This window comes from Talpa europaea (assembly GCF_964194135.1).
Source record: "Talpa europaea genome assembly, chromosome: 16".
Taxonomy (NCBI): domain Eukaryota; kingdom Metazoa; phylum Chordata; class Mammalia; order Eulipotyphla; family Talpidae; genus Talpa; species Talpa europaea.
The window spans coordinates 10,569,083-10,583,378 of record NC_140084.1 but is presented as its reverse complement, the minus strand read 5'-3'; the positions used below and the strand labels follow the sequence as shown (position 1 = coordinate 10,583,378).

General features: G+C 38.6%; 1 protein-coding gene across 2 annotated transcripts in view; it reads right to left on the bottom strand.

The window, feature by feature from the left end:
• PHLPP2 (PH domain and leucine rich repeat protein phosphatase 2) overlaps positions 1–14,296 on the bottom strand; it is a gene marked incomplete at both ends in the record, with an annotated part of 64,710 nt that overhangs the window by 7,238 nt on the left and 43,176 nt on the right. Inside the window, 6 exons of one of the 2 annotated variants that reach the window (XM_084256903.1) lie at positions 33–163; positions 387–549; positions 3,156–3,356; positions 6,325–6,480; positions 7,725–7,820; positions 12,131–12,191. In XM_084256903.1, the coding sequence (XP_084113029.1) occupies positions 33–163; positions 387–549; positions 3,156–3,356; positions 6,325–6,480; positions 7,725–7,820; positions 12,131–12,191 (808 nt within the window). The remainder of the gene's footprint in view (positions 1–32; positions 164–386; positions 550–3,155; positions 3,357–6,324; positions 6,481–7,724; positions 7,821–12,130; positions 12,192–14,296) is intronic. The other variant, XM_084256904.1, reaches the window with a different exon arrangement.

Genomic DNA, 14,296 nt, shown 5'->3' with positions numbered 1-14,296 from the left:
TTGTGTCTGATCACAGACTACAATTTTCCTACCTAAATGTGTCCAGTGTCTTGTGTTCCAGAACGAGATTTGTATTTCCAGTCAGGTCAAGATCTTGTAAAGTGGCAGGCAGAGCCTCTGGTATCAGGATTTCTGTCAAGTCATTGCAACTTAGGTCTACAAACTGAGAGGAAAATGGAGAGATTAAAAAAAAAAAATCTACAACATTGAAAGTTTATTCTTAACTCCTCAACACTCAGTCTCCAACTATATCCTCAAAGGGAATCTAATTTCTTCCCAAGAATGAATTAAAAATACTGTGATCCAAAATTGCCACTTTCTTCTTCTTTGTGAGAATAGCCTCGTTCACTATACTGCCATTTCCCCCAGTAGCACATAAAAAGTACCTGAATCTGAGGCAACTGCAGTATTTCTGGGAAAATGCTGATGTTGTTGGAGTGTGCGACAAGGGTGTGCAGCCTCTTGCAGTTCGCTATGGTCGTGGGAATGGTTTTAAGCTTGTTACCACTTAGGTTCAGTTCCTCCAGTTGCTCCAATTTATTTAGTTTGCTGAAAAAGGAACAGAGTGCACATAAACTTAGCAAATGCCAAGCTAGCAGTGCAGTAGCCACAGAGCACAGAGACAACCTGGTCCACTGCCATGTGACTGGTCAGAAAGACATTATCAGACGCAGCACAGGGAAAGGCTCACTGCAGAGGCTGCTTCTGCCGAATTTCAGCTACTCTGCCTCTGTGTGCTGCAAGGGCTGAAGCTCCCCTTGCTCTTCTTACAGATGCTTAATCATGACAAATTCCTGAAAGCAGCTGAATCAGCATTAGCTTAGGGTTGTTAGATTAGCTATGGTACATGCTTTGCCACTAACTTGTTGCAAAATACTGGGTAAGATAATGTTGGTGGACATCAATATTCTCAATCAAATAAAGTACTAAAACATCACTAACATTCCCTTCAGTTGTAAATTTCTAGTTATCATCTATTTATAACATAAACCATCATCTTCACTAAACATTTCTTAAGTGCTTATTACACAAAAGGTGCTGTGTTAGGGACACAAATGATCCATCCATAATTCTGCTGGATTGAGCAAAGTTTTCTGCACAGTAAGCAAAATATCTTTAAGAGGACCTAACACCTTTTCCTAAATTATTAAAAAGTGTTCTGATTTATTTTTATTTGTTGATTTAAAAATTATGAAAATAATAAACTGCTATAACAAGGAGTGAAAATTAGGAAAATAAATAAATCAACCATATCACCAATCTGAAAGAATTACTACTCTCTTTTTGCTGAATTTTCCAGCATAATTTTCATATGCATGTTACAATATAAAATTTATATCCTCCTCTTTTCATACATAATTTCTACTGCTAGAAAACAACTATGCTCAGTTATTAAGTAGTATTAAATAGTATTTAAAAAGCTCAATATTAAATAATACATATTTACTACAAAATAGAGGCAAACAAAAAATATTTTCGTTCTACTACCAGAGATAATCTCTGGTAACATTTGGTAGAATCTTTTTAATGCGCAAAACTATATTTTTCAAAGTAAAAAATAATGATGTATAATACAGATTGTTTTATAAGTTGCCTTTTTTAGCTTAACAAAGCATTTTAAAAGTGTTTCCATGCTCAAATATCACACTTGTTGCTTCAACTTTTCTGACCTGTAGACAGTATCAGTGTCCCTGTCTGAATCAGCCTCTTAATCAATACTCGGAATCCCACTAGAGTCTGAAAATAGTTCAAAAGAAACAGAAGTTCTGGCTTGTGTCTGTGTAATTCCCACATTGTTCAGGAGATAATGTGACAGTGGACTTACTATTCATCATGGAACATACATTTTCTTTAATACACTGATAGTAAAATCCCTCTTTTATTGTGTTTCAGGTTACTCCGATTTTGAGTGATTTGTTAAATTTCATCTTTACTTCTAATTTCTTATTTTCATATTATTTGAGGGTTTTTTTGTTAGCTTTTCTTTTTTTAATATTTTATTTTATATAATTCTTATAGCATTTTTCATTTTTGCACAATGTATGCATTTTCATTTTGGTTATATTCCCCATACAATTGCACCCCCCCCTTATTTTGACCCTAATCCTTCCTTTCCCCTCTCCTCCCACCGCCCCAATTTGAGGTATTTTAAATCTCACATGAGTCTGCTTTTAACCCTCCAGCAATAAAAGAGTCATCAAGTGAGACAAAACTCACTAGTTTCAGGGTATTGCATCTGGCATATCCCAACAGCTTCATAAACCAGTATAATGTATCAGTGGTCTGTTATTTTACTTTATATGAACATATGTGAGGCTGAGTAAATTAATCTGATAGGAATTGAAGAGATCTATCATATCCTGAAATTAACGTTCTGCATTTAATTTAAAAACCATTGTTGCAGGGCCTCCCCGGTGGCTCAGGGGTTGAGCACTGGGTTGCGAAGCTGCCTGCAGACTCTGCAGCGCCAGTTCGATCCCCGGCTGCTCCCCAGCCACCGGAGGAGGGTCCCACATGGCGTGCAGACCTCTCCTGCCGCCCACTGCTCCCCTCAGCAGTGTACCCAGTGCTTGTATAAATAAATAAATCTTTATAAAAATTTAAAAAATAAAAACCATTGTTGCAATTCTTTCCAGGAGGCAATCGAGTTTATCCTGCTTGTCTTCTATGAACTCCAAATCTCACTTCACAAATATTCCCCCAAAATAAAATCTCTAAGTTTTTCTAAATTTATGACATTTCTAGGAAAATCTGTAAAATTAGAATCAAAGTAAGTTTTTCTGCTATTCATTCCAGTTTTATCCCACAATATAGTTTTATATGAAATACATGATTTCATTCAAATTTTCAAAAGAAAAAATTATCTTCTGAATTCTTAACATTTAGTTTCTAACCCTTATACATTCTAAATAAAAAATTTTCATGCCATTAGTAAGTAATTAGAAATAATTAAATACATTTTAATCACAACTTTTCCTGTTACTGACACTTAACAAATGTGTACAGATTACCCCATTTACTGAGTGAAATACCAGCTTCCGTAAATCACTCAGTAGAAAGCAAGAGTAAACAAGTAAAAGAGAGCTGTAAGGTAATCTCACAAATGCAGAATGCATGTCATGTATCTGAAATGACCCAAGTTTGCATTCATTTACCTGGCAGGAAAAGTCTGTAGCTGATTGTTTGCAAGATGCAAGATCCGCAGGTGCGGGTGCCCCACCAGGACAGGCACACACTGATCCGTCAGGAGGTTGTTGGTCAGATAGAGCAGCTGCAGTGCACTCAGACTCTCCTCCCCAGCACAAGCAGATGGCAAAGACTCCAGACTATTTGCAGATGCATTCAAGTATCTGAGGCTGACAGAACATGCACAGATGATCATTGCCATCACAGTTACTTGTTGCCTTCTTATGTAGAAACCACCATGCCATTTCATTATAGAATCCTGTACCCGATACACCCAAACTCAAAAGTAATTTCCTCTAGATAGTTTTCTCTTATTGCTTCTACCCAATCAATGTTACTTTTGCTCAACTCTTACCAGCCAAGTAGAGACTACAGGCTTGACTGTGCTATAGGCACCTTCAGTAGCCTGACTCTAAACTAGCTTCATTGAGCACTGTTGTGGCTATTGAAAGGGTATCATTCGTTATGATATACAAAAATACCCTTCTGAAGATACATTTCAGAAAAAATTTTATCTGATTTTAACAGCATACTTATTTAGCCAGTTCTCTTATAACAACACCCTAGTAATGAGCAGATAAGCTATTTCAAAATGTTTGCTATAACAGACACTGCAATGAACATGTGTCCTTATCCGATTATTTCTTTAAGCTACATCCCCAGAAGCAGAATTTGGGGGTTAAAAATTATATACATCTGGGTCTCCCCGGTGGCGCAGCGGTTGAGCGCTGAGTTGTGAAGCTGCCTGCAGCCTCTGCAGCGCTGGTTCGATCCCCGGCCGCCGGGCAAGGGTCCCACATGGCACGCAGACCTATCCTGCCACCCGCTGCTCCCCTCAGCAGTTACTTCGTTGGTCTGCCTGTTCTGTTCTCCGCTCTGGCTCTGGTGAATTCTCTCACCCTCCCGCGCTTCTGACTGTACCCAGTGCTTGTATAAATAAATAAATAAATCTTTAAAAAAAAAATTATATACATCTGGTTCTCCTGGGTGGCGCAAGGGGTTAAGCACCGCACTATGAAGCAATTCGCAACCACTGCAGCATGAATTCAATCCCCAGCTGGCCAGGAAGAAGCCCACATGGTGAAGCAGACCTCTCCTGTCTCGCCTGCTGCTCCCCTCAGCAGTGTGTTTCAGTCAGTCTGCTTGTTCTATTTCCCACTCTGTCTCTGGTGAATCCTCTCACCACTCCCTCATCTCTGGCCTGTACCCAGCTCTTGTATGCATAAATGAATACATCTTAAAAAAAATTATGTACATCCTTTAGATATTTATTTATATTGTCAAATTGAATTTTAAAACGTTTATCAAATTATACTTGCATGAGAAGGATATAAGAATGACAATGGCTCACACTTCTCAACACTGGGTATCATAATTCATCTTAATCTTTGTCTATTTAATAAGTAGAACATGATATAATTTTAAAAACTTGCCTAGCATAGAATTTGACATAAACAGAATATGCTCAATAAAAGACCGCTAATATTGGGGGCCTCCCCAGTGGCGCAGCAGGTTGAGCGCAATGCTGTGAATCTGTCCACAGCCTCTGCAGTGCGGGTTCGATCCCAGCCGGACAGGGAGATGCGCGCAGACCTCTCCTGTCTCATTCGCTGCTCTCCTTACCAGGGTTTTCAGTCCGTCTGCCTTTTCTGCTCCCCGCTATGTCTCCAGTGAGTCTTCTCACCCTCCCACGCCTCTGGCCTATACCCCAGTTTTTGTATAAATGAATAAATCTTTAAAAAAAAAAAGACTGCTAATATTAAACTTGTTGTATGTTCTTAAGTATTCCTCATATTGTGTGGTCAGAACACCTAATGTGCCTTTAAGCTGTGTGTCTGCTTGAGGCTTTGTAAGTCCAAGAAGTGCTCTGTACAGAGTTAGTATTAAATACATGTCGTTGACAGTTTGCAACAATGGCTAGGTAACTTCCTTAGCATAATATTCTATGGTTGTAAACTAATTTTATTCAGACTGTCATTAGAACTAAATACAGGTGTGCATTACTAACAAATGTTACTGCATGAAGACTCCATGTAAACTTTCCAAAAAACACAATTTCCTTAAAACATTTTTAGAGGGCCTCCCTGGTGGCGCAAGGGGCTAAGCCCAGCACTATGAAGCTATCCGCAGCCTTTACAGCAGGAGATGGATCCCGAGCCAGCCAGAGCTACCCACATGGCACAGCAGACCTCTCCTGTCTCGCCCTCTGCTCCCCTTCAGTAGTGTATTTCAGTCATTCTGCCTGTTCTGCTCCCCACTCTGTCTCTGGTGAATCCTCTCACCCCACCCCCATACCTCTGGCCTGTACCCCAGTTCTTGTATGCATAAATAAATCTTTAAAACAATTTTTTTTAGAATTCCAAGGATTTTATTTTTAGGAAAATCTAACCAAGTATAATATACATTAAGAGATGCATAAGCTGCCAAACAAATAACAAGCCACACACTTGTGGGTTAAATGCTTTTTCATGTCTCCTGTTGTCTTATGTTAACTGACTAATGGTTATCTATGTTTTCTCTATTTCTAAGCTTGTCCACAATGCAGAAGATTGTAACTAAAAACTAGCTTCCACTGAATGGTGACACAGACATTAGGCAAACTTGATTACAGTTATTAAAATAGGAAAGCACCCTATTTGTTAATTTATGAGAAAACAAGTAATACCATTTGGAACAATGTACCTTTAAGTGCAGAGCTTTCAAAGTAGATAGTAAAAAGGTGCTGGTAATAGAGAATCTAACTTAATGACTATATGGTAAAGTGAGAAGAAAAACTAAATTAGCTTTAGTGAAAAGTCCTTTCCCCTCTAATGCAAAAGCTGAAAATTGCCCAAGGAAGCCATATTAAAGTACTGCACTTTCTCTTTAAAGGTCATAACTATATTCATTTTCTGAGATGAAAGTCTGAGCCTTCCCAACCTGTATGAAACTGTTTTTAACACTAACACTTTCAACTTGTGAGTTGAAGATTACTGCCTCATACAACAGTGTTATATTTCATACATAGGTCACCACCCAGAGCTAAGCTATCAAGTAAACACTCCGTAAGTATGGTTCCAAAGATCACCCCAACGACAAATCCATACAGTTTGTTTAGCCAAAGGTTTTACTCTTCTAAGCAGTATCTCTGGTACTTACTTTAAGGCCTTGGAGAAGAGGGCGTCTGGCAGCCTGGTGAGTAAGTTATGCTGAATGTCCAACACCTCGAGGGGGATGTGCTCCCCCAGCACTGGGAGGCTTTGCACCTGATTGTGCCCCACCATCAGTTTCCTAAGACTCAAGCTACTGAGAACGCTACAGGGAAATATTGAAAAAAAAAAAAAAAAACACACACACACAAACAGCTTACTTAAATCTTTCTTTCTGAGTCTGCCCTTGGCTCTTAACAAATAAACTAAAAGAAAATTATTCTTCTAGACAGTGTAATCACCGACAAATGCATGAGCCAAGAAAACAGTCACGTCCATATGTTTACCCTCCACCCACCAAGAAATCATTAAGGTCATTCTGAGAAAAGTGAATTAATGAAAGCAAGCAGCAGAGAGCAGATTTAAACAATAAGAAACAATTTCTAGATTAAATGACAGATGTTAAGTCTAGATGGCACCAAAATTGACTCATATTAATATAAATTATTATAACAGAATTTATTGTAATAAAAATTACAATTTATTGAGCACTTAAAATATCCCAGGCCATTTAATTATGAGGTTCAGAAGCATTAAGTGACTTTGTTTTGCCAAATATTTCACACGGAATATAGTAAACAGCATAGTTAGGATTTGAACTTAAGGTCTGACTCCAAAGGTAGTGCTGCCAGACCTCTAGTTTAATTTTAAAGACTCCACTAGGTGACAGTGACATGTTTTACACCTCATTGCTCCCCAAACACCCTTCCTTCTCTTTCTCCTTCCACATGCAGAAATCTGCCAGGATTTGATTAAGTTGATTAAGTCAACTCAAATATGCATTCTTCATGTCACATTCTCTAATAATCCAAATTTCTGAATTTCTAAAACACTACTTCTGCGGTGTAAAGATGAAGAGTAAAGACTTTGGAGTAAGAATAACAACATTCAAGTGCAAGCGCCAATCATCCCTTGTTACCTAGAACTTTGGGTAAGTTACTGAACCACTCTAAACCCCAGTTTCCTCATTTGTAAGATGAGGGTCATAGCACTTACACAGCAAGGTCATTAAAAGATTAAATAAGACAATAAATGAAGTTCATAGAACTTCAGTAACTCAGCTAAATCATTCCATAAAAATTATCTATTATTACTATCATATCACCAGTCCATGCCAGCAACTCTCATTACATTTTATAGCTGTCACCTTTACAAGTCACCTCAACTATCTGCTTACTAAGTTCCTTGCAGGCCAAGATGATACTTAGCTGTTAGTGTGTTACAGCATTTAACTCAGCAGGCATTAAATATTAACTGAACAAATGAATTAAAGTACCTTTGAAAGGCAACCCAAATCTAGGAAAATAAATAATTACATATATACATACATATCAATACAAACACACATACCGCATAGGAACCTCTGTCAGAAGATTATAGCTCACATCTAATATTTCTATTTTCTTTGCTTCACAGGCCCAGTCAGGAACACATTCTAATAGGTTTCTGCAGAAAATAATTAAAAGGCATCACTTAAGATGAGTGGAACTCACGTTACTAACCTATAACGGGCCTGTAAACCGCTTGACGGCATGAGCACTATCCTCAAAACACTTTAAGGATATAGTAGGTGCTCAGTGAATGCTGAATTAGAAGGGTGGACCGACAAGTACATAAGCACATAAAATGCTGGATCGGTTATGCAGCATGCTCTAAAAAGATACAACGACTTTTACTGGTAGGAAAGCACACTTGGTAGGATAGACTGAGAGAAAGGTGAGGAAAGATTTAATGGAAGAAGTGGCATTTTAAACGAACCTTCAAAGATGAGTAGGATTCCCAAGAGTAATGACTGGGGGAGAAGAGAAGCATATTCTGGAGAAAATGAACAGAATGAATCAAAATGAGGAAGTAGAGACAAAAGTTAACAAGGGGAAATTTTTTCATATGCAGAATTTCAGTGAATTCAAGTACTTAGTAAGAGTACCTGGAAGACAATAAAAGAAATTTGATTTTTAGATGTTATTTAGCTTCTGCAATCCTCAAAGTACCTACTGATCAAATGGTCGATACAATGAGAGAGAATGAAATGGACTAAGAAAAATGCAGATACTGCTATGAAGAACTTTTTCTAAAATAAAGACAAGATAAGAAATCTGACATCTAGGTTAGAATTTGAAAAATGTTGTACAATTGACCTGAGGTGAGGTCATTCCAAGCAAGAGGTGACAACATGAGCAGAAGACACAGGTGAGGAAAGAAATGACATATTTATGGGAAATAATAAGCAGGTTGGAAAGCCAGGCTGGGAGCAGACCTAAATCATGTCTAGAAGTCTGTGACTTTATCCTGCAGGTATTTGGGAGTTGCTAAAGGTTTGTGTGCCGTGGAAAGACAATGTCAATTCTACATTTTTTTTTTTTGGGTAGGACTTCTTGCCGGCGGCCGGGAACGAACTGGCGCTGCAGAGGCTGCGGGCAGCCTCGCAGCCCAGCGCAACCGCTGCAACACCAGGGGAGGCCCTAATTCTACATTTTAAATTGTCACTCTGTGGATGCATGAAGGCCTGGATAAGGTGGTTTTATTAGAAGGAAGACTAATAGGGAAGCCATCTATTACAGAAGCCTAAACAAGAACCAACACAGACCTGAACAGGAGGTAAAATATATGGAAGAGAATATTCTAAATATTCCAGCCACTGCAGCACAAGTTCGATCCCTGGCCAGGGAGGTGACCCACATGGTGCAGCAGACCTCTCCTGACTCGCCCGCTGCTCCCCTCAGCAGTGTATTTCAGTACATCTGCCTATTCTGCTCCCCACTCTGTCTCTTGTGAATCCTCTCACCTCCCATACCTCTGGCCTACACCCCAGTTCTTGTATGCATAAATTTAAAAAATCTTTAAAAAAAATTACTGGTGGCCATCTGGATATGACTATTTTTTAACTTTTGCGTAGATGAACTGAGGTATAGGCCAGAGGTATGGGGGTGGAGGATGAGAGGATTCACCAGAGACAGAGTAAGGAGCACAATAGGTGGATCTACTGAAATAGAAATACACTGCTGAGGGGACCAGCAGGCGAGACAGGAGAGGTCTGCTGCACCACATGTAGGTTAGCTCCCTGGCTGGGGATCAAACTCAGGCCGTAGCAGTGATAGTGCTGAGCCTTAACCCCTAGGCCACCAGGGAAGCCCTGGATGTGACTTTCTGATGATAATGTCGAAAGCTAAAATAGACACAAGACAAAAAGTTAAGTCGAGGGTGGAGGAGTGGACAATGGGTTTAAAACTTTGTACGTACTTGAGGTACTTGGAGATGCACAAGTCAGAGCTATCTAGTATTAGAGGACAGATGGGTGAGGTTGAGAGATGAGGGCCTGTGCTGGCCAACTGACTAACATACTGATACAGAATTAGAGTTAAATCATTGGTAAATTATATTGTGTCAAATGAGAAGTATAACCAACCAGAGAAAAACCCTGGAATAATGAGCCTTTAAAGAGCTAGCACTGAGGAAGAAAAGTACACAAAAGAGACAGAAAAAATGGTCAAAGTAGGATGAAAAAAGCAGACTGCATTAGCCAGTCAGGAAACAGCATATTTGAAGAACAGAGAGCAAGATTAACAATGACAAAATAGGGGCCTCCCTGGTGGCGCAGCGGTTGAGCACTGGGTTGCGAAGCTGGCCACTGTCTCTGCGGCGCCGGTTCGATCCCCGGCTGCTCCCCAGCCACCGGAGGAGGGTCCCACATGGCACGCAGACCTCTCCTGCGGCCCGCTGCTCCCCTCAGCAGTGAAATTCGGTCCTTCTGCCTGCTCTGCTCCCCGCTCTGGCTCTGGTGAATTCTCTCACCCTCCCGCGCTTCTGACTGTACCCAGTGCATGTATAAACAAAAAACAAACAAACAAATAAATAAATAAAACATGCCTCTATTTTAAAAAAAAAAAAAAAAAAACAATGACAAAATAGCAAAGGCCCATAAAAGAAGACCAAAAGCAAGTTATGATGGGATAAGTAAATGGGGAAAGAGGTAACTGAACCAAAAAATGCAAATAATTCCCTTTTTTTTTTAAGATTTATTTATTTATTTATACAAGCACTGGGTACAGTCACAAGCGCGGGAGGGTGAGAGGATTCACCAGAGCCAGAGCGGAGAACAGAACAGGCAGACTGATGAAACACACTGCTGAGGGGAGCAGCGGGCGGCAGGAGAGATCTGCGCGCCAGGTGGGACCCTCGCCCGATGGCCAGGGATCGAACCGGCAACTGCAGACCCTCGGGCAGCTTCGCAACCCAGCACTCAGCTGCTGCGCCACCGGGGAGGCCCGCAAATAACTCTTGAGACACTTGGATCAAAAGGGGATGAGAGGGACTAGGTAGAAGCTAAAGGGGTTGCAAGATAAAACTATTTTTCTTTTGTTAAGACAGAAGGTAAGTGTATCCAGCCTGAGAAAAAGACACTAAACACACATGACAGGGAGGATGGTGCAGAGCAGTGGGAGGAGGAGCAAAGACAGATAACTGGACTTGGACTGGCCTTGATCAGGGAAAGAAACTGAGAATGGTTGTGAATCTATGAAAATTTAAGTAAGGCGTTGTGGCAAATCACCATAATGATGTCTATTTTCTCAATCAAGTAGAAAGCTAAACTCTACAGAGTGGAGGAGACTAAGGGGTGGTGTGATTGAGAAAAGTGTGCAATTTGGAGCAGATACCTAAGATACTGGAAGGTGCTGACAGGATTAAAGACCAGAAAGTTCCAACTGAGGCTAGAAATTGTGCGTTTATAGTATTGTCGATTGGGATATGATTGTCTTTGGCAATGATCAAGCTCAGTGGAGAAGGTAAACCCTAACCCTAATCCATGTTGAGATTTTGCTGGGAAGCTCTGACAGAAAAGAATGACTGGAATGGCATGAAATCGAGAACAATAGTTTAATTAAAATAATGATAAAAAAGTAACAACAAAAAGAAACCTGTTTATAATAGCTAATATTTCTTGAGCAACTACTAAATGCCAGGCCCTATGCTATCAATTTTGCATTAATTATGTCCCTTGATCTTTGCAACAACCCTGACCATAGAGTACCCCGCCCAGCACCTTGTCAACTATTTCTAGGGCTCTGTACTTAACACTCATGAGGATGCTCTGTACCTGCTTGTTTGATTGTCAAACTTTCCACTAGACTATAAACGTCAACCACTGAATCATGAATACCTACCATAGTTTAAACATGAAAAAAGGAAATAAAACAAACCTCATTTATGCAATTTTGCACCACCAACAGAGGTAATAAAATACTGAATATAATTAATGTCTCTGAAAATTACATCAACACAGATCGCAAGGGTCACAAAAGAGAATAAAAATTTTTAAATAAGTCATTAAAAACTAGACTTAGTGTGGTAATTATTTCACAACATACACAAATACCATTTTCGTATGCCTGAAACCAGTTATATGCCAATTATACCTCAATTAAAAACAATTTTTAAGTTACTAAAAAACAAGAGTTACCCAATTCCAACTGGGAAAAAGGAAATTACTGCTATGAAAAAGATAATGGGTCTTCTTTGTTTGCATCACATCCAAAATCCACATACTTCAGGATGAGTAATTCATAGGCACCTTACTGTTTCAAGAGGACCATCCTTTAGACAGCACGACCATCAGACTTATTCCTCCACCCATAATTTTACTTTTCTCCAAGTTATCCAAATATTTCAGTATATTTAGATTTCTTGTACCTCAAAACTCCCAAAGTATCTTAAATATGAGGAAACAAACAGGCACCACCCTCATGCGACACACTCACCGGGAGAGTTCTAGAGAAGTGAGTAGACTGGGCACTGGGTAGACATTCACTGCTGTCAACCCTAATCAAAAAAACAAAAAGGTGTTAGTGACATTCTCTAAGAAGAAAGTAATGAGAGAAACAAGCAGAAGGTGGCTTAATGAAATCATCAGAGAGAAAACTGATGTTTAGATGAACCAAAAATGAAAACCACTAGGTAACTCACATCAACTTTAGATTTCTTCATCCCATTATAAAAACCAAATACAACTAAATGAAGGATCTTGTGTACTGCACTGATTCACACTAGATGATGCAGCTGTGAAATGTTAATAGTGACTAGTTTTTTTTATATACATAGAATATATAATTTTTGGTCTCGCTTCACTCACTTGATACTTTTGAGACTTTTTCATATTATTGCATATATTCATAGTTCATTTACTCTCCTGGCTATGTAAAACTTTTTATGTGAAAAGACCACAATTTATTTTCCATTTTAGAGCTGATGGGCATTCAAGTCTTTTCCAGTTACTAAGAATACTGCTTCCATGAACATTTTTTCCCTCATCTTCTTTAGATTAAAGTAAGCATTTATATTGAGTACACGTTTAGAAAAGAAATTGCTGAACACATGGGGTACTTAATGCTCAATTTTATAATAAGGTCTCCTGAACAAAGTTTTCCAGAGTGATTGTACCAATTTACACTCCCAACAGCTGACATTGGCAATTTCAGTCTTTCTTAGTATATTCATCCTGGTAGGTATGCAGTATTATCACATGGGGGTTTCAATTTACATATTCCTGATGACCAGTGGAGTTGAATGCCTTTTCCTATGTTAACTTATTATTTGGATCAGTTTTGCAAAGTTGAGTTCTCTACTTTTGAGGTGGGAAAACTGTAAGTGTTGGTGTGAATTTTTCCAGGTTGTAAAATGTAAGGATTCTGTAAAGAGAGTAAACTTCAAATAAGCTTTTAGTATAGAACTTTGATAGAATCTCAGTTAATAAGCGGCACTGCATGTATATCAGAGATCTTTCCCAGTAAAGCCAGTCACTTAGACAGTCTTCATAAATTAAGAAAAGAGAATGGGTCTGATAAGTGTTTCCATGACAAAGAACATGTTACCATCTCATAATATTTATAAGCAGCAAAATCAACACTACTACTTTGACCTAAGACCTAAGTTATAATTTGAAGCTTCCATAACATGATAAAAGGCAACTAAAAGTACTCAACTCTATTATCTTGATAATATATTTTAGAGATACAGAAATTAACGGACACTCTTCTAGCCATTGTCTACTTAAAATAAAAATCTTCACAACTACCTTATAAGCATCAGGTTTTTTTTTTTTCAATTAAAACACACATACTCACAGTAAATATCATCCTGAATATGACTTTTATCATTCTTATAGCTCCTTACATACTATTATTACATTGTTATTACAGCTAGGAAAACAACATCTTTGTGTGTTTTAAAATTTGATATAACTGCCACAGTGTACACACAATTATGTACTTTTTTGTTCAACAACTGTTTCTGAAATTTATCCACATTGGTACACAAAGCTTTAGTACATTTATTCCAATACTATGAAATATCTATTGTACATAGACCACTATTTAGTTTACCCATTTTCTTATTAATGGTCATATTTTTTATTTTTTCCCCACTAAAACAAAGTAAACTGTGATAAGCACACTTATGCACACGTGAGTGTCCCTGGAAGAATTTCCCAGCAGGGAGCTGCAGACTTTAGGCTGCATGCATCCTTGACTTTAACACTACCACCTTGCTTTCCAGTCAGTTGTATGAGCTGACCAACTCACTGGTGGTGCAGAAGAAATGCTGCTTCTCCACCTCTTTGGTACCACTTAGCATTATTATTTTTTGATGAACATAAAATGGTATTATCTAAATTTACATTTCTGTGACACTTAGCAAAACTATCTTTTCCATTCCTTCTTTAAATCCAAAAAAGGAAAACTTAACCTCTTTAGTAAAGAAGAATTCTCCATAGAGAGAATGGCCTCAATAACTATGAGGTCTTTTACACTGGAAAATATTCCTGAACAAATCAGTATAAAATGAAAGATTTCCCACTCTAGAACTGAGGCTGCACAAGATTTTAAACTAGTGATTCTCTAAGTTTTTCTGTAAAAGGTGATCATTTTAGG